The sequence below is a fragment of the Strongylocentrotus purpuratus genome, unplaced genomic scaffold (genome assembly GCF_000002235.5).
Source record: "Strongylocentrotus purpuratus isolate Spur 01 unplaced genomic scaffold, Spur_5.0 spur5_scaffold_17, whole genome shotgun sequence".
In the NCBI taxonomy this organism is placed as follows: domain Eukaryota; kingdom Metazoa; phylum Echinodermata; class Echinoidea; order Camarodonta; family Strongylocentrotidae; genus Strongylocentrotus; species Strongylocentrotus purpuratus.
The window spans coordinates 20,178,286-20,201,674 of NW_022145602.1; the positions used below are offsets into that span (position 1 = coordinate 20,178,286).

General features: G+C 39.1%; 1 protein-coding gene across 4 annotated transcripts; it reads left to right on the top strand.

Moving 5' to 3' along the window:
• The first annotated feature begins 199 nt into the window (after positions 1-199).
• LOC762555 (gastrula zinc finger protein XlCGF57.1) lies at positions 200-12,981 on the top strand. Of its 4 annotated transcripts, none has more exons than XM_030987881.1 (5): positions 200-412; positions 3,571-3,684; positions 5,712-5,951; positions 8,059-9,484; positions 11,474-11,571. In XM_030987881.1, exons 1-4 carry the CDS (start codon positions 337-339, stop codon positions 9,480-9,482), a joined length of 1,854 nt encoding a protein of 617 aa, XP_030843741.1. In that variant the 5' UTR covers positions 200-336; the 3' UTR covers positions 9,483-9,484; positions 11,474-11,571. The 4 variants fall into 4 exon arrangements, 3 of the variants coding, with proteins under 3 accessions (XP_030843741.1, XP_011682094.2, XP_001198224.3); XR_973829.2 differs by having other exon boundaries at positions 201-412; positions 8,059-9,542; positions 11,474-11,586; XM_011683792.2 differs by having other exon boundaries at positions 203-412; positions 8,059-8,247; positions 11,474-12,981.
• Positions 12,982-23,389: the final 10,408 nt, after the last annotated feature.

Sequence of the window (23,389 nt, forward strand, 5' to 3'; positions counted from 1 at the left end):
ACCAACGACATCGGAGATCAATTGTTTTATTTCATAAAGTCGGTGAACGCACAATAAACTTCGTATTCTTCACCTTCAATTACCAGTCTAAAACTTGATTTCATAGTGAAAATATGTATACAAGATACACGAATATCCACCACTAAATAACCCCCCCCCCCCCCCCCCGATTCTGCATAATTTTCTTTTTGATTGGAAAACTGGAGGACACCGTATCATCAGTTTCAACAACAACATTTCGTTTGTAAAATCGAAGAGATAGGCTAGCGCTAGTGACGAATGTTATCATTTTTTTTCTCTCTAAATGCCGAGTTGCCGAGTCTCAACATACGTTGAATGATGGACACCGGGGACCTAGATGAAGTAACAGGAGAATTAGAGCAACCCCATCACCCACCTGATCAAGGAGATGGTAAGAATTTTTCATTTATTTTAATTCCTCATCTCGTTTCACTCAGCTCAACTCCGCCACATCTTCTTCTTCTTGCCTAATCTTGGTTTCCTCTAGCCGAACTCCAGGAAGCTCCGACCCCGACGCATGCAGGGCCGAAGGCGTCGGAGCTTCAGAGGGTCGAGGGTGAACAGGAAAGCGATTTAAACGGCGGATTGGAATTGGGCGACATTAGGCCTATCTCAAAACATGCAAAGCCAAAGAGAGTAACCTAGATCGGCAGTAGGTCTAGTGTAGTTCTGTATCCATTTTTTTAGCAGTTTAATTTAAAGTTTAATATCCATTCTTAGCAAAGGAATTTTAGCCCAATTTTTTACTAATTTTAATCATAATCATATGGCCTAGATCTAGATCTATTGCATTTTCCACCTGAATTTGGATCACATCCGACAACCTCCGTATAGGGCTTCGATGTTGACGTCGTCGCTCAGTACTGTAGAAATATGAGTGTGCGGTAAAAGTAGGGCGAATGTAAGAGCTGCTACATTACTCCCCTGCCAGAATTGAAGCTGTGTATGCAATACACAGATGAGAGGCGAAAAAGATTTACATGAGCAAAGTACAAAATGTCATAAGAATCAATGGCTGATAAAAATGTAAAAGTGCATGTAGACCTATTGTATTCTATAGTGTATGCAGTAATTATTTACAGCAGCCTACAAAATGTACAAGCATGGCATGTTGAAAGAATGTAATACAACAAGCATGGTATGCGAACGGCTGTTTAGTCGCCAAATATTGAACAGTGAGTATTGACATGGTATGCATCGAATAAACGTGTATAAATGCAAGAGCATAAAAAACATTTGATACATAATCCAGAATGAATACATTTTATAAAACATTGTTAAGTCCAAAAAATCTGGGAATAATAAAATCGTACAACCAAGCTTCCAAGTAAACGAGGGGTCACCAATGTAGAGATATGAGTGTGCGGTAAAAGTAGGGCGAATGTAAGAGCCGCTACAGTACCGTCTCTATGGCTACGCGCTAGCTAGGCACCTCAAACTGAAGCTATTAGTCCAAATTATGATGTCCTTTGCCTACGACCATACCATGCTGAATATACCGGTTCTCGTCCGATCACCGAAGTCGAGCAATCTATGCAAACTTCTTGTATGGTTTACGGAATTACGCGCATGCACGATACCATAACCCATACTAGAAGTTTGCATAATTTTGGACTGATAGCTTCAGTTTGAGTTGCAAAGCTATACTAGCGTAGAGACGGTACTGAGCGACGACATCGACATCGAAGCCTTAAACGGAGGCTTCCGATTTTGGATGTGGTCTAAATTCAGGTGTATATGTGATATATGATTATGATTAAAATTAGTAAAAAATTGGGCTAAATTTCCTTTGCTACGAATGGATATGAAACTGCTAAAAAAATGGATACGGAACTACACTAGCACCCCCTAGATCTAATTACAATTTGGACTAACATGTACTAAGTTGCTCGACTCCTCTGGGCCTGGGCATCTTGCCGGCTGCTTGAAATTATAATATGAAGGCATCTTCGATTGGGAAAAAGGGGGTGATTCTTCGTCCTGCCCCGACGATTCATCCATGTTGTCTCGTAGATTCAACATGGCGAAGAGAAAGTACACATGCAAGGACTACCGTGCATGTGTACTTTCTCCTCGCCATGTTGAATCGGCGAGTTCACATATTATGACGTCAGCATATTTTTGGAAAATTGATTGTACTTTTGTAGATCTATCTCTGTTAATATTGATCAATTTTCTTCCAAATTTTGATATGTTCTAGCTGAGACAATCTCCACAAATGCACTCTCCACGATTTTTCATTTTGACAAAGGGATCATGGCATATATTTGCGATTAAAGGAGGCATGTCAATTTTTCACTTTTTGCGTGTACTGATGGGACATCAAAACTGGGTTCTACATTCTCGTCTTTCGCAAGCAATATCTCCATCGTTTTATCTTCGTTTATGCTGAGCTTTGAGTATGTTGTAGCTGAGACAATAAGCTATCAGAGGTGTGCCCTTTATATTTCGATCAGATGCCGGGATCATGCTCATATTTCACTTGCAAAGCGGGATTTGAGAATTCCATTTTCCGTTTACGTGTAATCGCTATGGGAAATGTTTTGGTACATCGGTAACGCACTTGACTTCCAACCTCAAAACCCCTGGTTCGAGTCCAGGCGTCTCCAACGATTTGTTTCTTCACTTTTTTTTTTCTTTTTGACCTTTCACTGTACCATCTCCTTTGAATATTAAAACACGTAGAATCGCAAATCGTGTAATAAGCAACCATATTTACTTTATTAGTACCCTATTTTCACTGGATCCATTACTTTTTGTGTGTAATTCCTATGGGAGATGACTTTTTCTCAAATCTGGATTCTATATTCCTGTCTTTTGCGAGCAATATTGACGTTATTTCTGCTTAAATTTTTGAGTATGTTATAGCTGAGACTATATGCTGTCTAAATCATCCCTCATTTTTTCAATAAGATGTCAGGATCACGTTCATGATCATGACCATCATCATCATCATCAACATCATCATCATCACGATCATGATCATTATCATGATAATCATTATTATCGTCATCATCATCACCATTATTGTCATCATGACAATCATGATCAGGATCAAGTAGATCATTTCTCAATACTTTGTTTCATATTTACATCATTAGGCCTACCGTAATTATTTTGATATTTTGTTGCATTTAATTTGATCATGATCATTATGCATGATGATGATCATGATAATTTCTAGATATTTCATTCATCAGTTCAGCTCATTAGCTTAGTTTGGTTCATCAGTTCATCAGTTTAGCTCATCAATTCAGTTCATTTTACGTCAGTTCAATCTATCAGTTCATCAGTTCATCAGTACTTCATTCATCCATTCATATCTTAATACATAATTTTACATTAACATCATTATATTGGATAATTGAATTGAAGATGAGCATGATCATAAGAATTGAAGACAGACCACCTAATTCGTCCTCATGACGAATTAAATTTCTAGTATTATTATAATTGTCATTTCTATTATTATTATTATTATTATCATTATTATTATTTTTAGTACTATTATTATTATTATTATTAATTTTGTAACCCTTATCTTATCAGGGGGAAGTAGAACCATACTCATCAAAATAGAACCCTTGGATGAAGAACAATCCATGGACCAGTGGTTGAACCTAGCCAACAATCAAAATCCAGAAACAAGATTGAATCCAGCAGGTAGGTATTTACTACTCGGGTCATTTAGGACGAACAGCAGAGTTCTCACCAGGGAAAAAAAATTTAAAACATTTTGGGGGCTACTTTTCAAGCTTGCTTGCATGAAAATAACACTCTTCAATTTGTTTTGCATTGAACTCTATGCAAATTTTTGTTGTGCTCTTTTATGACTTTGGGGAGCTCTTTTTGGCATTCATGGGCTATTTTGCCCTGAGCCCCCATGTATTTTTTTCCCTGGTTCTCATGGTCATGGAAGAACCTGGAAATTCTTGGAAAATTACGGAATTTGATTGTGGGTGTGGCCATATGTGGCTATTGCAACGCAACCTCCCATGAAATATGGCTGTGTGGTATTTGTATGCTGCTTGGATGCTGCAACCCATATCAAAATAGTACTTATCTGGTCATGGAAACAGACAAAAATGGGTCATGGAAAGTTAGGGAACTTGGTTCCCAAATGCTCGTTAGAATCCTGTTACAGAAGGTGAATACACATACCACACTGACATAGTAACCCTGAGAAATAAAAAAACAAAATACCAGGGCACCGTCTTACAAAGAGTTGCGATTGATCCAAATCAATCGCAAGTCCTCCAATCAATCGCAAGTTTGCAGTCTCCTGTCTCTTTTGTACATAGTTGCGATTGATATCAACTCGTTGTACTAAGACGGGGCCCTGATCTAAAGTACCGGTATGAAAATGAATTAGATTCTTACATGTACTTAGTAGTGTATTGTGTTGGAAAGTCCCTATTGTTTGATGAGCAGCTAACCCATAACGTCAGGATTGGGCATTCAAAGTGTACTAATATGATCTTGGTTCCCTGTGCAGCCTTTTCTAAGTGAGTGTCTGCTTCCTAGTCTACTCAACAAGTCATTTTACTGTTTACAGGGGGTACATGTACATGTAGCTGCAACATAATATTAGAAATAATATTTGAAGCTCATACCATATTTTCAATACCATATAGCAACATGGACCCTTATATCACGAGCAAAATGTGTGTTGGTGATTGGTACACTTTAAAGGTACTATGTCCCTTTTGCAGTCCAAAAAATGAAAGGTTAAATTCCAACGGCATTTGAAAGATAATACTAATTTAGAACTTCCCTAAAAAAAAGGGGGCTTGAAAATGTCTTTAAGTGGGAAAATAATGACTATCAGTTGTCAAATCGACTTAAGAGCTATAGAGCCAGTAAGTAATAGTCTGATTTATCAGACCATTGTATGGAATGGTTGTACATGTACGTTTCATGCTGCGCAAAGATTCAATCAGTTTAATTTTGGCCATTACAAGAAGTGGGTTATTGATGTAGACGAATGCTCATGTACCCTTTACAGCTCATTATGTGTCATTACCAAAGAAGAAAAAAAGCCAGCCAGTCACTCAATAGTGTCTGACAGTGAAGTCTAGCAAGTAAACAGGTTTCCTTGTATAATTTGAATATTAGGACACTGCTAACGTTTAAATTCCTGCAAAGTTCTATAGAAATTGATGTTGGCTACAATAGGGACAGTTTCTTTAAGGCATTAAATATTGCCTTTGGTGATATTTATCTTTTGACTACCGGTACAAAGTTCCTGTATACATGTGATCTGAGAGATTAGATGCAGTTCCCGCTTGACTATTCACTTGCTCATTGCTATAACATTATTGCTATAACAGAAACCAAAATAATGGCTCCCGTCGGAAATGTAAAATGCCATGATATGCCTGAATAGTTTCCCAAAGTCCTTTTGTTGAGTTATTACTGAGTTATTACTGGATAAAGAATACAACATGGGAATAAAGATCTGATATTAAAAACTATTTAATATTGCCGTTTTTCAGTATTGAACCTTTTTTGTTGTTGGAAAGTCTGAACTCAATGAAAAAAACTTGCGATGGAATAGGTGAAAGATATTTCATGGTTGGGTCGCATCACAGGAAAGACATGCTACATAATTCACTGCAACAACAACAAATTCATCCTCTTTGTACAATTACTTTTCTATCTTGTCCAACATTTCTTTGTTTCACTACTAGGTGTGAAAAGGGAGCCTGATGAAAGCTTTGAAGATGAGAAGCAGAGGGTAAAAAATATTAAGGAGGAGGAGAAGGAGGATGAAAGGGATGGCTCATCGTCTTCAGAGGAGGAAAGAACCAAAAGCTCATCAGAGGATGAGGGGGAGGAGAATGAGAAGGGGCAGGAAGATTCCGGGGATGGCTGGATAGAAGAAGATGAACCCCAAGATGAGATGGAGGATGCAGAGAAACACAGTGCAGGTAATCATGAGTGTCTCTTACATTCCTTTTAACCGCTAAGGCTCATTCAAACATGATACTTTAAAGCCCCACTGTACTACTTTTAGCTACTTGCTCCCTCTATATAGAAAACAGTGCCTAATCGGTGCCACTTGGTCCCCTGTGATTGATGAGTTGATGAGATAGCCACCTGTCAATGACCTCACTGGGTGGTCTAATCCCTCCTGCCTACACTAGAACAGACAGCCTTTAATCCATCTCAGAAAACTGCTGCGGTAAGAGACCACTTTGCAGTTTACACTTGTGCAAGGCTGGGGTCGGGGTGTGGGGGAGGGGGGGGGGCACATAGGCACACTCGCTCACTAGCTGTTTGTTGTTAACTCTTAAGCTGCCACCCATACAATGCACCCAGTGCCACAGTGCTAATCCCTATTGTGCCAGCCACAAATCTCCTGTGTGCCAAGTTAATTTTACGGTTGGTTCAAGTGCGTGTTATTTAAATCTTTACAAAAAACAAATCACTAAATTACTCGAGAAAATCCAATCTGACTGTTGTATACAAAGACGCTTAATCCAAAGCCGATAATCTGATGCACGCGATGGTACTTTCAATAGCGCTGCAAAAGCACTCAGCACGGTGCAATGGGCATGAACAATGACTGTTATTACATATGCGCCCTTGCGTGCACAAAGCAGAGTAGCGGTGGCTCGCTAGCATGAACGTGGCATTCAATCGATAGCGCTCTCGCGTGCACAGAGCACTATAACAATAGCGCGCTAGCAGTCTCATGGCAGGATATGAGTTAAATATAGAAAAGTGAAACAAATTAAATGCCACCATAAAACACACATGTAGATGATAACAAAAAATGGAGAGAAAAAAATGCTGTGATTTTCTACATCATATATGAACAAGCCTGTTCCATGTGTAAGTAATGCCTAGCCTAGGTCACATCTGCTCTAGGATACGGCATCCGTAGGCCCTCGAAATCAAGAGATACATGTACTTGCTGAGGCTGCAGAGGATCTGCGGTGGCCTTAGGGTCACCCTAGGGCGTATCCCTATCTTTACAGGCTGTACGGGTCGCCATGGGATTATAGCGTGGAGTTATAACTTTTTTCATTTCTAGGTTCACTGTAGCAATTAGACAAGGCACACTGTAGCCATATGCCTAGAAGAAATTCCACGGCGACCATGCGTTGGGCATACAGTGGCCTTGCTACTACTTTGTGTCTGCCTTGGTATTTGTCAAAAACCTACGGCCGCAGCAGGGACGCCCCTGGGTCATCACTTCAAAAGCCGTACGGTAGCCGCAGGTTTTCTGAATCCACAAATTCAAAATTCGTGATGCGGCTACCCTAACATGTGACTGCTACCATATGTGACCGTGGGAATTCTGCGGTCGCCCTATAATTGCTATTGGTCTTAGATATTTTAGACCCCATGTGACCTAGGCAGTAATGACTAGCTCGGTGAAAAGAAAAGGAGCTGTCCTCAATGAAGGCCCCTGTTACAGTACATGTGCATGCAGTTGTGTATTATCAGAGACACAAACAAGCGCGAGGGATTCATTGTCATTTTAGTTTGCTATAGGCTCATGGCAGTTTTGATCTAGATTGTTTATTTCATTAACTGGAAAAAACACTACTCTCACCTTTAAGATGGCTATTAAAGCAGTAGAGGAGATCGAAGCCCAAATAATGCATCAATGTGTAGGATAACACAAAATAATGATGGCTTCTTTTTAACCACCAAAACACGTTCTCAGCAGGATGCTCGTAGTGTTTGCGTTGTAAAAACATTTCTCACAGAGTTGAGAAATAATTGTTTGGGGTCAGTGCTTCAATCTTGAAAGTTTTATTTTTCCCATCAATCAATACCACAACTAAGTGTGGGACAAAATTCAGCTGCAGTACTATTCACTTTATTCTCTTGAAATTCATAGCACTTATACCTTGATATTCTTCATCATAGATTTTATCATTAATTTTGCTAAAGTGAATTACATCAGAATCAGTGCAGATATTACATTGCCTCAAACTTGAAACTTGAATATTTGAACTACATGTACTGTACTTCCAAATCCTGACAAGCTACATTTGTGGGAAATCTTCTATTTATTCACAGATGAAAAATCCGATTTTGAAGCAAGTGAAAAGGATTCCAGTCAATCTCTCAACCAGGAGGTAAGCTGTCAAGTGAAGTGCAATAAAGACATGAACAGCTGCAGGAATGCATCAACTCAATGTACTTGCAGTGGGAAACTTGGTGAAAATATTCCCGACAGACCTAACAAGTTTGATAGGCAATCTGAAGGTACTAGAAGCATTTCTGCCACAGAGAACAGTAAAAACAAACGATTTGTGTGTTTTATGTGTGACCAGAGATTTTTGAGGAAGAACGGGTTAAAGATTCATATGAGAGCTCATACAGGAGTAAAACCATATCAGTGCTCTTCATGCGACTCCAGATTTACTCAAAAGTATCGTCTGAACGTACACATGAAGGTCCACACAGGTGAAACACCACTCTTTAAGTGTTCAGATTGTGGCAAAACATTTTACGAAAGGAGTACTCTCAAGAAGCATATGAAAATTCACAATGGAGCAAAGCTTTACACGTGTCAAGACTGTAATAAGAGCTTTATGTATAAGAATGAACTTAGCCGGCATGCCAGATGCCACACAGGAGAAAAACCTTTTGATTGTCCAAGCTGTGACAAGAAATTTTCCTGTGGGGGTGCCCTTGCACGCCATGACAGAACACACACGGGTGAAAAGCCATATCAATGTTTGGAATGCACTATGGGATTTAGACAAATAAGTCATCTAGCAGGACATATGAAAACCCACACTGGAGAGAAGCCGTTTGAGTGCCTTGAGTGCAGTAAGAGATTTCCTGGCAAGAGTGAGCTCTCACGGCATGCCAAAACCCACAGTAGAGAAAAGCAGTGCTATAAGTGTCCTGATTGTGATGACATGTTCTCCGACAAGAGGCGTCTCAAGAAGCATGTTGGAATCCACACTGCAGAGAAATATTATGAATATCCTGACTGTCCTAATAATTTGTCTATCAAGAGTAGTGTCGCATTGTACAGCAGACAGCATGCAGGAGAACTGCATTATCAATGTGCACAGTGTGACAAGCAATTTCCTTGCAAGAGTAAGCTTTCACGTCATGCCAGGTCTCACTCGGGAGATAAGCCTTATCAATGTGTAGAGTGTAACATGGAATTCAGACAAAAGTCTCATCTTGCGGGACATATGAAAACCCATACGGGGGAGAAGCCCTACGAGTGTCCCACCTGCCACAAGCGATTCACCACCAGGAGCCTGCGCTCGCGACATACCAGAATTCACTCGGGAGAAAGACCCTACCAATGCACCATATGCAACAAGAGTTTCTCTTACAAGAGAACCCTTACAGAACATATGAATAGCCACACAGGAGCAGAGCCGTACCAGTGTCTTATTTGTGATAAGAGATTCAGATATAGCAGTGGTCTTTCAGAACATAAGAAATCACACAAGGGAGAAAAACTTGAACTATAAAGGTACCTTACAGAAATATGTTGGCAGATGGCACCTTGAAAGCAAAAGGCAAGATTATCGGTAAATCTGAAAGTGTGATACAGCTTTTCTCATGTACAGTTTCAGTATGATATAATACCTTGGGGCAAGAGGGGTGTACACCATAAATCTCCTTGTATAAGATGCATCTGTGTATTTTTTTGTTTTTTTTGTGTGCAGACTCTGTATGCAGCAAGCCAGGTCCGTGTTAAAAAAACCACGGGGGAAGGACTTTCATTGCGAGGTGCAGTTAAAGGGGCCGATTTGTGCTTGTGAACATGTCACAAGTAATAGTAACAATGTCGTTTTTAGAAGAATGTGTAAGATCATTAATGTAAATTAAAAACAGTAAAGGACCTACACCTGTAGGATAGAACCTTGTGGTACGCCGTGTGTAATAGAAGAAAATTGGAGGAAATATTATTATATACTACATATTGAGATCTATTAGAAAGAAAACTTTCCAACCAGGATCACAGACAAATATGAGTGTTATTCTGGTTTCCGAGTGGTGAGTCAACACACCGATTACTAAGCTGGAAGACATTGCCAGGCATTTTTTTTTGTACCTGTGTATTAGACGCACCCCCAACTTTCGATTTTTTCCGGCGGCAAAAAAGTGCGTCTTATACACAGAGATTTATGGCATGTATACTAGGTTCATATCCTTTAGCAATGTGTGAAGTTACCCAACAGTGCAATGTATGACACCTCTTGATTTAAGCGTTACAAAGTAAGCATTTATGCAACCGTCTCACCTTACAATCCAAGGGATCTCTTTGGCTCTTTTAAAAGAGCACAAAAGGGCCCATCTCATTCGGCAGTTTTACAGAACACACTTTGAAATGAATACAGGATATAGAGTTGATGGGAGTTTGATGCAGGATATAAAACAAACATACCATGCCTTCTATTTGAGGTACTGGTTAAAACTATGGGACTCCAAAAGTACCATTTGCGCATAGTTTTAACCAGAACCTTTCAAGACTGTATATTTGTATAATATTTGCAGTAGTGTGGGATACATGGTATCTGTACAAACCATCAACAGTTTTTGGAATAAAATTTACAGCTTAGTGGAAAAAGAATACTTAATTATGTGAGAATACTTTGTTTTTCTTTCCCATTTCTTTATAGATTATAAATGTGTATTAGGGCCATTCCATGGTAACTCGCGTTACACTTAATGGGTACATTGACACGATAATGTGCCTTTATCTTTAGAACTGCTAGGATCTACAAGATACTTTTTTCAAACATGGACAGGGTAGATATAGAACAACTGAATGAAACAAAAAAGAAAATTGAAGAACAAACATTTTTAGATTCTTGGATTATTGAATTTCGGTAACTCGCGTTACAAAAAAAAGGACATGGTCAATTCTACGAGACCCTCTTTTCTCCTCATACTAGACAATCTTGACAAAATCTTTCCTACTTTAATTTGATAGTAGGTTGTGACTTACTAGTATAAGATCACAATATTAAAGATAAGAAACAATGGACTAGTAAAATGCAGGAAGCAAATATGTCGGTAACTCACGTTACGGTAACTCGCGTTACATTTTGTCCGGAGGCCATTTTCACCCCTATGTAATAGATTAAATATCACAGGACCCCTTAGAATATGGAAATATATTCATCTTTTTCCATTTAGCGAAATTTTCAGGAAAAAATATTACAAGAATCCTGTGTAATCTGCAATAAATTGGTTTTTTTTTCAGCTACAGTCCCACATGTACGTTTTTGATGATAGTTTGAGATCTTAGGAAATCAACAAAAATGAAAAAAAAATTGTATTGAATTTGAAAGGCCCTAATGTTTTATGAACATCCATGGCATTAGGTTAGTGATAAATCAAAGAATTAACATAAGAGGTACATTTCTTTTTTTGATGTCATGTCCTTCTTCTCATGGAATGGCCCATTAACTTTATTGAAATTCTGTCATATATCTTTCCCATTTTTGCACAGATCAGTTGACTATAGACGGCATAAGCGTTGAGGATGGAGATTCCATGAAAGACTTTGACGTAGACATGTACAACTCTATTGAGGAGTTGACAGAACAGGAGGACCTTGCAGGACATAGGGATACCCACATAGGAGAAAAGTCCACTACTGCAGGGAAGCCATATCAATGTGCAAACTGTGGAAAGACATTCCGCCGTAAGGGGAATCTCTCAAATCATTTGGTCAGCCACAATGAGGACAAATCTTTTCGTTGTGCTCAGTGCGACAAGAGATTTTCGGAGCATGCCAAGTTCACCAGACATATGAAACACCACTCGAGCTTTAAGCCCCACATGTGTCCAAATTGCAACAAGAGCTTCCCCTTCAGGTGTAAATTAACCGCTCATATGATGGTTCATACAGGAGAGAAGCCGTTTCAATGTCCTCAATGCAAGAAGAGATTCACACATGAGTATAACCTATCAAGTCATATGTTTATCCACGCAGGACAGACGCGCCATCGGTGCCCACACTGTGGTAAGGGGTTTTACTCAAACAATGATCTCCTAAGGCACATTCGCAGCCACACAGGGGAGAAGCCCTTTCAATGTTCAGTATGCAGTAGAATTTTCACGCGCAAGTCAACTCTAAAGGCACACATGATCATCCATACTGGGGAGAAGCCATTTGAGTGTCTGTACTGTGACATGACATTTCCTCGTAAGATCACGTTACAGAAGCATATGAATAGCCACACTGGCGAAAGCCCAAACCAATGTCATGTTTGCGAGAAGAGATTCACTACCAGAAGCAGTCTTAAACGACATACCAGAATTCACTCAGGAGAAAGACCCTACCAATGTACCATATGCAACAAGAGTTTCTCTTACAAGAGAACTCTTATAGAACATATGAATAGCCACACAGGAGCAGAGCCAGGAGCAGTCTCAAACAACATCTCGCCCAGATACACAGCAGTGAGAAAACTTTACTAATGGCTGGAATACGAGTTATTGATAATGATAATAATAATAAGTATAATTTTTATTACCCAGAGAAGCTTTTATATCAGCATAAATGCTGTTCCCACTGGCCCTGTAATTCTGATTACCCCATCAATTGCTAGGTACCCACCTGGGTTGAGAGTGGCAAATGTGGATTAATGTCCTGCCAAAGGAAGTTATCACCCGGCTGGCGTTCAAACCTTAAGTCCTTGTTAATTTATTTAGTAATTTATTTCTGATATTTATACACGGTAGGACATTTTCATCAATTATGGCACTGGTCTTTCTTGAAGCCCTGATTAGTAAAAATAATACCAACACTTATGAATATAAACTGATAATAGCTACAAACCAAAATACAGAAGAAAATGAAAAAATAGCTGTACCACTAAACCACAACACCCGGGCAGGGCCGGGCGGATCCAGCTGGCGGCATGGGAAAGCGGGAATCCAGGATTCTCTGGCGGGAGGGTGAGGGAGGGGGCTTATTTCAAGAAATTATTTGAGAATCCTCCCCCCCCCCCCCAAAAAAAAAATGAATATGGGGGCATCATCATTATTTGCCCTCCCCTCATCCCTTGGTTTGAATTATAATTATTTTTTGGAGGGGGCGGGGGGGGGGGGGGGGGGGGACCATACCCCCATAGCTTCTTCCCCCCCCCCCCCCCCCATCCCCGGCTATTGATATAAGATTATCTTTCACACTATTGTCTCTAATACTCTCTATCAATATAAACTGTTCATTGTAACATCTCAAATGTATTTTTTATGACGAATGTAAATAAATGAATGATTATTAATTTAATTGATAAACTTTGATGAACATTGTACATGTATCTGCATTTTCTCATTTTTTTCCTTCACATTAATACATATTCTGGAATGAAAAGTACCCTTTTGAAGTTCACTATAGTTGATGCCCTTCTGGCCCTTAACATCAGCCCTAATTAAGCCAGTTCTGTAATTGTATGGTAGGGGAAGGGAATCTTGATGACGAAAAATGGATAGAACAAAAATATATTGTGAGGACAGTGAACAAGTGTTTGAGAGTCTGGGAAAAAAAGTTAAGTCGGAGATTGAGAAGCAGACAGGGCTGTGGGTTGGGCGGGTTATAGAGAGATAGAAGTTGCGATCAATAAAAATGACATAGAGGGAGGGGGCGGTTAGACATGAAATTAAAGTTAAGGGCAATAGAAGTGAAAGATAGAGAGACATAGACAGGAAGATAATCAAGAGCAAAACAAGTAAAGTATTAGAGAGAGAAGGGAGGTGTAAGTGGCAGAAGTTAAGAGTAATAATAGTGTGTGAGAGAGGGGAGGGATACAGAATCGCGTGTGGATTTTGTAATAACGTCGGAAAGAAAAAATTCACCAAAAGTATAATGTACTCTCTTTTTTTTTAAAGAGCACAACACACCCTCGGATTGAGCATTCTATCTCATGAAGATGTAGCTGAACACGCCCTGACACACTGCCCGCATTATTGTGTTAATTTGATAGGCACTTATGGTCGTTCGTTTGTGTCTCCTTACATCAAGGTAGTTATGTAAATTTCCTTAATTAAATTAAAATTAAATTAAGTTCTTTCATCGCCCGATTGCTGCAATGGCCGTTTCATTAACAAGGGCCAGATCTTCATCGTCGAGATATAGATGAAAGAATTCGTCTAAATGAAAATGATCAATCCTTCACTGAAAAAGGAAACCTGGCTTTCACTTTTCACCTACCTTCACTCCAGTGATTTCGAGGTAGCTAGCTCAGCAAGACATTGTGTAAATAGTCCTAAGCCTATTACAGGGGTGCTGGGCGAAAGCTTAATTGCTTTCTAAATTTCCAGGTTGGTACAAGCTTGAACTACGTGAAACACACTTATTCCTAAGGAAAATTTTATCCACCAAAAGGCTGTCTTGGGAACCACTTCTATATCTATACTTTTGAGGTCCAGGGGCAGAGCCTTTGCCCGGAGTCTATAGGGGGCTGAGCCTCGGGAAGTTTTTGAATTATTTAACAAGGAAGAAAATTCAAAATGGCCATCACGAGCTATAGAAATGGACATTTTTTCCTCGAAAGTCACGCGTAGCCCCTATCATTTCATTTTAAAAATAACATCTCTTTCTCTTTTAAAGACAATTTTTCAGAACTTTTTTCTAGTAGGGTCCTACTATTTTACTTTCGTACGCAGTCTTCGTTTATAGGCACATGTCTAGTCAATTACCCATCAGAAATGTAATCTCTTTGTTTCAATTCAAGTTTCATGTTTTTCCTTTTTTACTTTCTGTCAACTGTCAATCTTCTCCTCCACCCTCTCTCTTCTTCCTTCTTTTTTTAAACCTCATTTTCTCTTACTTTTTTTCATTTTCTTCCGTCGCTCTCTCTTCCCCCTTTATTCTTTTAGGTCGCCCGCCGCTATTCTTGGTTAATACAAATCTAAAGATAGAACAATATGTTAATTTTTGTTCTTACATTCCTTAAGATGTATTTTTTTGTATTGTATTGTATTTATTGAACTTAATTGATGTACATCAATATTCTGTTTATAAACATATAATTACTCTACAATGTAATGTAACAATAAAAAATTCTGTTTGTGAACATATACATCATATAAGTCAATTTACAATGTAATGTAACATATCAATATTCTGTAAACATTATATACCGTATAAATCAATTTACAATGCAGTGTTTATAGCAAAACAGAACACAAATTATACCCAACAGAAACACTCTTTTGTCTTTAAGTAATAACGTGACATAATGCATATAGTAATATAATGTACCATAAAACACCCGAAGATTTAGATATATAAAACATAATACAGCACTTTTCTAAATAAATTATAACTCATGCAATACAAAATAGGTAAATGGAATGCCTAAAATAAATGACGTAATAGTACACATAACTGCGACCTACTACAGAACTAAACCAAAAAGCATAAGATTGTACATTTCTACTTTGTTATAACATATAGTATCTAAAAATTGCCCCTCATTGCAATTATGTTTTTGGTGAAAAAAGAAAAACTATCTATTACAACTTCATTGTAATAATCTCATTATAAATATGAATTTTTCTTGACTATCCAAATTACTAAAATTTTCTTCCAGATTACTATTTTTTTCTATAAAATCTACTGGTAAGTATTTATACTTGTCACATTTCATAATTATATGGAATTCATCACCTACAAGATTCATATTACAGTCTTCAAAGAATCGTAGATTCGGGGGCGTTTTTTCTAGTCTTTTGTATGTATAATATATGTCTGCACTGAACACTGTGTGTTGTGGTCAACTTTATATGAGACAAATCCAATTCAGCAAACGTTTCCATATGTCGGCGAAAGCAGAGAGAAGAGGAAGAAAGTTGTGTGGTCGTGAGAACGACAGATCGAGAGAATTTAAGAGAGAATGCTGAAACACTACGCTCATTTAGGAGATTTCCTACACCACGCGGCCGATCACACAGAGTCAATGAGAAATTCAGACTTCGAAAAAAAAATCCCATCCTCCATTCACATAACAAATACTAGTAGAAACCATAATGGCAGAGTTTGGCAGTCTTCACTGTAGTATTTAGGAACTCAGAGACATAAAACTAGATACAATGAATTTAGTAGTTGAGATGATTTAATCTATTCCAAGATGTCCGATCTTATTGTGATCATGTGTACATAAAGGGGATTGAGCCCTCGACGTTGACTGTTAGCACAGTCTTACAAACACAACATATTTCCCTCCTTTAAAGAGATGAATAATGTTATATAACTAAGTCCAGATATGAGTTCAAAAGTTTATGAGTCCAGAAAATAAAACTTGTTTATTAACAACAAGCCTGAAATTTTATTAACCTATATTGAGCAATTGTTTCATATGAGTCCAAAACTTAAACGTTCCAGTTTTTTAATTTCTATGCTCAATACTTGTCGGCTCTAAGGATTTAAGATCTGTAATCTCGTAGATATCCAGGTCGTCTCCTTAGACGCTGAGAACGACGAACAGTTCGCGGTTCTGCTCGCTGTTGCTCTTGATCTTCAGTGCTTGTAGGGAATGGAAAGGTGTCTTCCCAATCGCTTTCATTCATGTTGCCTGGCTTGCTCGCGATAAGGCGTCTGGTGTTCCATCGCGTTCCGTCATCTAGTACAAATGCATTCGAGCCGAGCTTCTTCACGATCTGTTTGGGTTTCGATACCCCCGAAGCTAGCTTGTGCTTGCGATTTGGACGCTTTACACGAACCCAGTCACCGATAGCGAATTTCGGTGTGATTGCTCGTCTGCGTTTGTCAGTGTACGCTTTCATGCTTTGCTGTTTCCTCTCAATCTCTCTCGCTTCAGCCTGTGTGCTTGCAGGCTCTGAAACCGGTGGTTTCAGGATGTTGACTACGGAGTATACGGAGTATACCACGGAATATTTCTGCTCCCGCTTTTCACCCGTTATTTGCCTAATATTACATTTATTTGGACACGAGGTGATATTCCTTGTTGAGAAATTGGTAAGAGAATTGTTTTGTGAAATTATCTGAGCAACATGGTGAGAACAAGAAAAAAAGAACTTGAGCATAATAGGAAAGAAAAATCTGGCGAAAGTGACAGAAACATTTACGGAAGCCTGGCAACTGGAGACGCGGTAGAAGCCGGCATAGTAAATGGACAAACCACTCTCCAAAAGTCAGCTGCTCGCCCAAGCATGAGCTCGACGAGCAGCGAAGAGCAGGACAATACCTCGAACGCGGCGATTAAGCTTAATTCTCAGCCAGCCATCCAACTCCAAGAGGAGATTAAAGACGTAATCTGCTCTAAGCCGATCCTCGATCGTCTTGTTGCGCTGATAGCCGACGCCATCATGGAGAAAGTATCTCAAGACGTATACGCCGCCATCAACCACGACCTCGAAGTCAAGAACAAGGAGGTGCGATCGCTGGAAAACAAAATCCAGAAGTTGGAGAGGCAGTTCGTCGCCATGGAGAACGCCCAGGAGGAGCAGGCCCAGTACTCTCGCAGAAACTGCCTGCTGATATACGGAGTGGCAGAGCAGAACGGGGAAGTTACCGACGAAGTCGCGATGCAGCTCCTCAATTCCAAGCTGGAAGTCGATGTGAAGGCCACAGACATCGATCGAAGTCATCGTCTCTTCACGAAGAAACGTACGACGGACGACGAAGCCCGACCACAGCCAAGCCCATAGGAAAGAAATGAGCCTGCCGCATACTCCTGCGGCAGACTTGCCGCAGACAGTCATCTTTTTCACATGCAAATTAGTTTTGCCGCAGACTTGCTGCAGACCTGCCGCATACTCTTTCAGTATGATGAAGAGTCTGCGGCAGGTCTGCCGCAGACTTGCCGCACACTCTTTCAGTATGATGAAGAGTCTGCGGCAGGTCTGCGGCAGACTTGCCGCACACTCTTTCAGTATGATGAAGAGTCTGCGGCAGGTCTGCCGCAGACTTGCTGCAGACTTGCCGCAGACTTGCCGCATACTCTTTCAGTATGATGAAGAGTCTGCGGCAGGTCTGCCGCAGACTTGCTGAAAGAGTATGCGGCAAATACTGAAAGAGTATGCGGCAGGTCTGCAGCAAGTCTGCGGCAGACCTGCCGCAGACTCTTCATCATACTGAAAGAGTATGCGGCAAGTCTGCGGCAAGTCTGCGGCAAAACTAATTTGCATGTGAAAAAGATGACTGTCTGCGGCAGGTCTGCTGCAGATCTGCGGCAAGTCTGCCGCAGGAGTATGCGGCAGGCACATAGACCTGCTGCAGACCTGCCGCATACTCTTTCATATCCAGTACGTGGCAATAAAGTGTGCATGTAGAAGAACCAGTGATAAACTGATTGATACTTCATAATCGATATTGGCAATATCGATATTACCAATTAGGTAATACCAATATAAATCGATATTACCAATTAGGTATATTCTATTCTCAATTGTATTAACTTCATCACATTGATCATTTGAAGTGTATTCAAGAGTAACATTTAAAGTGACACAGGCTCGTACACATATATATACTAAATATGTATATTGTTTCTTGGTTAGTAATCATAGTTTCTTGGTTAGTAATCAATATATCTATTGCTTAAACGTGAATGTAATTGTAACATGATCAGACAAAATAATCTATTGGTTAATAATGGCAAAAGGAAAAATAGAAATCACAAAAATGATGTGCATTGTCTTAATTTGCTTAACAAATCATGATAAATGTATTTTTCTGTCACACGTGTAAAGTAATAATGAATATGCATGAGATGATTGGTTTCAATTGGCCCTATTAGACTTTAATGGGATTTCCTGTGGCAGACCTGCCGCAGACTGTTCCTGTGGCGTACTGGTATGCGGCAAGTCTGGAGCAAAGTTTCGCCCTGCCGCAGATCTGCCGCAGACTGTTCCTGTGGCATACTAGTATGCGGCAAGTCTGGAGCAAAGTTTCATCCTGCCGCAGATCTGCCGCAGACTGTTCCTGTGGCATACTAGTATGCAGCAAGTCTGCAGCAAAATTTCATCCTGCCGCAGATCTGCCGCAGACTGTTCCTGTGGCATACTAGTATGCGGCAAGTCTGGAGCAAAGATTCACCCTGCCGCAGATCTGCCGCAGACTGTTCCTGTGGCATACTAGTATGCGGCAAGTCTGCAGCAAAATTTCATCCTGCCGCAGATCTGCCGCAGAGTGTTCCTGTGGCATACTAGTATGCGGCAAGTCATGAGCAAAGTTTCATCCTGCCGCAGATCTGCCGCAGACTGTTCCTGTGGCATACTGGTATGCGGCAAGTCTGCAGCAAAATTTCTTTCTGCCGCATACTTCGGCATACTCTTTGCCGCAGACTAAAAGTCTGCGGCAGGTCTGCGGCAGATCTGCGGCAGGTCTGCGGCAGGTCTGCGGCATACTTTTCACTTTCCTATGGGAGACCCCTCATCATCAAGTTTGCAAGATATAATGTCCGTCAACGCGTCTATGCCGCGAAAACAAAGCTGAAAAAAACACAGATCTTCATCCGCGAACACCTGACAGCCGCTCGCCAACGAATCATGAGAGAGACACTCAAATGCCCATCGATTGCGAAGGCATGGACGATTGATGGGAAAATTCGTGCACTGACCAAAGACAACGCGGTTGTGTCCGTCAGAACCCTGAACGATCTCGACAGACTGTGAGGTACGCACTTTTGACAAAACTTATGTTTTTTGTTTTACTTTAAATGATTAAATACCCATGTATCTCTTGTAAAAAAGTTGTAAAACATAACCATAATGCTATCATGTGTATATGTTGTAAACAATGGGCACATTTAACATGTTCTTCTGCTTCACGAGAATTGTTCTTATCTCAGAAGGATTGGATGTGCACACCGTGCATGTTTAAAGAGTTACCAAACAACCCCGATTGCTTAAGTTTTGTAGTAACAGACCACGAGACCCCTCCCACTGACGAGCTAAATATAGATTATCCTCATTTAGCTGTACAAGAAGAACAGTTGAACACAACTTACAAGAACTTTGATGCTATGCAGAACTTGATGAAATTCCAGAATGGATTACACTTGATTCATTTAAATGTTTGTTCGCTCTATAAATGTATTGATGAGATCAGAAGCAAATTTGTGAACGCCAATTTTGATATTCTGACATTCAGTGAAACCATGCTTGACTCCTCCATTCCAGATGCTTGTGTTAATATTGACGGATTTTCAATGATACGCAAAGATAGAAATAGACACGGTGGAGGAGTTATATCATACGTGAAGAATTGTATAATATATAAAGTGAGAAATGATTTAAGCTGTGATGATTTAGAAATGATCATACTACAGGTTGATCCACTAAAGCAAAAACCTTTTCTTGTTTGTATATGGTATAGACCACCTAATTCTTCGTTGGAGGTTTTTGATAAGTTAGAAAAATTGCTACAAGACATTGAATTAACTGGCCTCGAAGTTTTGTTGATGGGTGACTTAAATTGTGATATCATGAACTCTCACCCAAGCTGCAATACTAATCGGCTTTTGACTTTGCTTGAAAATTACCACTTAAAGCAACTAATCTCTAAACCGACTAGAATTACTCGTAACTCTAGTAGTACAATAGACTTAATCATTACCTCCAGCGAAGAAAAGGTCAGCTTTAATGATGTAGTTCAGATTGGCTTGAGTGATCACTACATGATCGTAGCCTCGTGGGGCAACATCAGAACTAGGGTTAATGAACATAAGTATATCACTTTTCGTGATGTTAACAAAATGAATGTTGATAATTTTCAAGGAGAATTGTTAAATGAATCATGGAATGATGTACACAATATAAACGATGTGGATGAATCTTATTGTACATTTGCAACAACGTTTAAAAGGATTGTTGATAAGCATGCCCCAATGAAGACGAAGAGGGTCAAACAAAATAATGTCCCATGGATAACAAAAGAAATAAAGGACATGATGAAAGAAAGAGATAAACAGAAGAGGAAAGCTAAGCGCATTGGCAATGTTGATGAATGGGAAAGTTATAAGAAGTTAAGAAATAGTGTTACTACATTATTGCGAAATTCAAAAAAGGTGTACTTACAAGATAAAATAAAGGAAAATGCAGGTAATAGTGCCGCGATTTGGAAAGCACTTAGATGTATGATCCCTAATAAACGGAGTAACTCTCGTATTCCTGGTATTAAATTTAATGATGAAACGATTAATAACGATCATGAAATGGCTAACATTTTTAATGATTTTTTTGTCAGTATTGCACGAACATTACATGATGGTTGTAATTCAGATGGTGACTTTACTTCCTTTTTAAAAAGGGCAGATACAACATTTGAATTTAAGGCTGTTTTGATCGAAGATGTAAAAAGAGTGCTGACAAATATTCCTGAAAATAAGGCCACTGGTTTGGATGACTTACCGGCTAAAATGATTAAAATGGCAATGTCCTACATTGTCTCACCATTGACACACTTGATAAATTTGTCTCTAACCAGTGGCGTAATCCCGAAGGAATGGAAAACTGCAGTAGTAATCCCCATATTCAAAAGTGGGGATGTTTTTGAATTGTCAAACTACCGACCGATCTCGATCCTCCCGATCCTATCTAAAGTTATTGAAAGGATTGTGCATGAACAGGTCACTGAATATCTTACACAAAATTCGTTGTTGTACAGTCACCAATCTGGATTTCGCCAAAACTATTCATCCGCAACAGCCCTCTTGAACCTTACTGAAGATCTATTATCTAATATGGATAACGGTCTGGTAACCGCATTTGTAGCGTTGGATTTAAAGAAAGCGTTTGATACTGTAGATCACAATCTGCTCGTAAAGAAACTCGAATGGTACGGATTTGATCAAAATAGTGCATCTTGGTTCAAAAACTATTTGAGTGAGCGCACACAAGTCACCAAAGTAAATGGTATTACATCATCTGTTGGGAAAGTAGAGTGCGGAGTCCCACAAGGATCAATATTGGGGCCGATGTTATTCCTAATATTCATAAATGACATTGCAAATGTGGTGAAGCATTCATCAATATCATTATTTGCAGATGATACGTGTATATATTATTCCTCCAATAGTGCCAATGATGTATCAAACAAGGTTAATGATGATTTAAATAATGTAACTTTATGGCTGAATGCTAACAGGCTGATACTTAATATGAGCAAAACTGAATATATGCTTATTGGATCCCATAAACGAGTAAAGCAGTTTCATAATGTAAATATTAATATACACATCGGTAACAATGCACTGAAAGAAGTTTATAGTTGTAAATATCTTGGCGTAATTCTTGATCCTAGTTTGAATTGGAAACTGCACATAGACCATGTACGCAAAAAAGTTGTCCGAGGCTTATTTCTCTTTCGTAAAGTCAGACCTATTGTTGACTTGTGTACTGCTAGAATGCTATACTTTAGTATTATTCAAACACACTTTGATTACTGCTCTATAATTTGGAATAATGCTACTCAAGTCGTATTAAATAAGCTACGTGTTCTACAGAATAGAGCTGTACGGATTATGGTTAAGGCACCTTTTGAGCAAAGAACTCGAGAAATCTACCAACAAGCAAAGATAATCCCAATCGTTGATAGATGGACAAGAGGAAATTTAATCATGCTATTCAAGATAATGCATGACTTAACTCCAACGTACTTATCTTCACGAGTTGAATTACGACATAATCCACACAATTTAAGAAATAGCGATCATAAAATTCAGCTTCCAAAGCCTAAGACCGAGTTTTTGAGAAGAAGTTTCTTTTATCATAGCTCCAAATTATTCAATTGCCTCTCTTTTGAAACGCGAACCTTAGACACACTGGCTACCTTTGTTCGCACCATTGATTTGAATGAACTCATGTAGACTGAACATTATCTTGCCCTTTTTACAAATTTTACCTTCAATTTGATATTCTATTGGTTATGTTTTAAATAGATATATATATATATATATATTTATTTATTTTTTTGATTAAATAGTTTTTTATAGTTTTTTTTTATTGTTTTTTTTTTTTAAATAGTTTTTTAAACACGATAAATATTATACCCATCCTCTTATTCCTGTCTTGTGTTTTTTTTTCTTCTTATGTTTACCTTGATGTTTTTTGTGTTATGTTATCGGTTTTACAGTTTTACTCGTATGCTTGTTGTCGTCCTAGTTGAATATCTGCAATCAACTGTCTTATTGCTTGTTTGTTTTGTACTTTAATATGTTAGATATTTATTTGTTTGACTATACATTTACATATTCATTGCCTTACTTCTTGCATTTGCAACGTTTTACATATTATTGTATAATCCACTGTATATTTATTGTTATTTTTATGTTTGTGGACCCCTTTGAAAATCAGCTGTGCTGAAAGGGCCATCCACCCTATGAGAGGAAATGAATAAATAAATAAATACGGAGGTTCCGTCCCAACATCAACTCTGCTGGAGTCTTTCCGG

What these genes read in the sequence shown, in the direction of transcription:
- LOC762555 (XM_030987881.1), top strand. Translation starts at nt 337, where the DNA reads ATGATGGACACCGGGGACCTAGATGAAGTAACAGGAGAATTAGAGCAA. An exon ending in CCCACCTGATCAAGGAGATG is followed by an intron (nt 413 to 3,570) that starts GTAAGAATTTTT and finishes TTATCTTATCAG; the next exon opens with GGGGAAGTAGAACCATACTC. An exon ending in TGCAGAGAAACACAGTGCAG is followed by an intron (nt 5,952 to 8,058) that starts GTAATCATGAGT and finishes ATTTATTCACAG; the next exon opens with ATGAAAAATCCGATTTTGAA.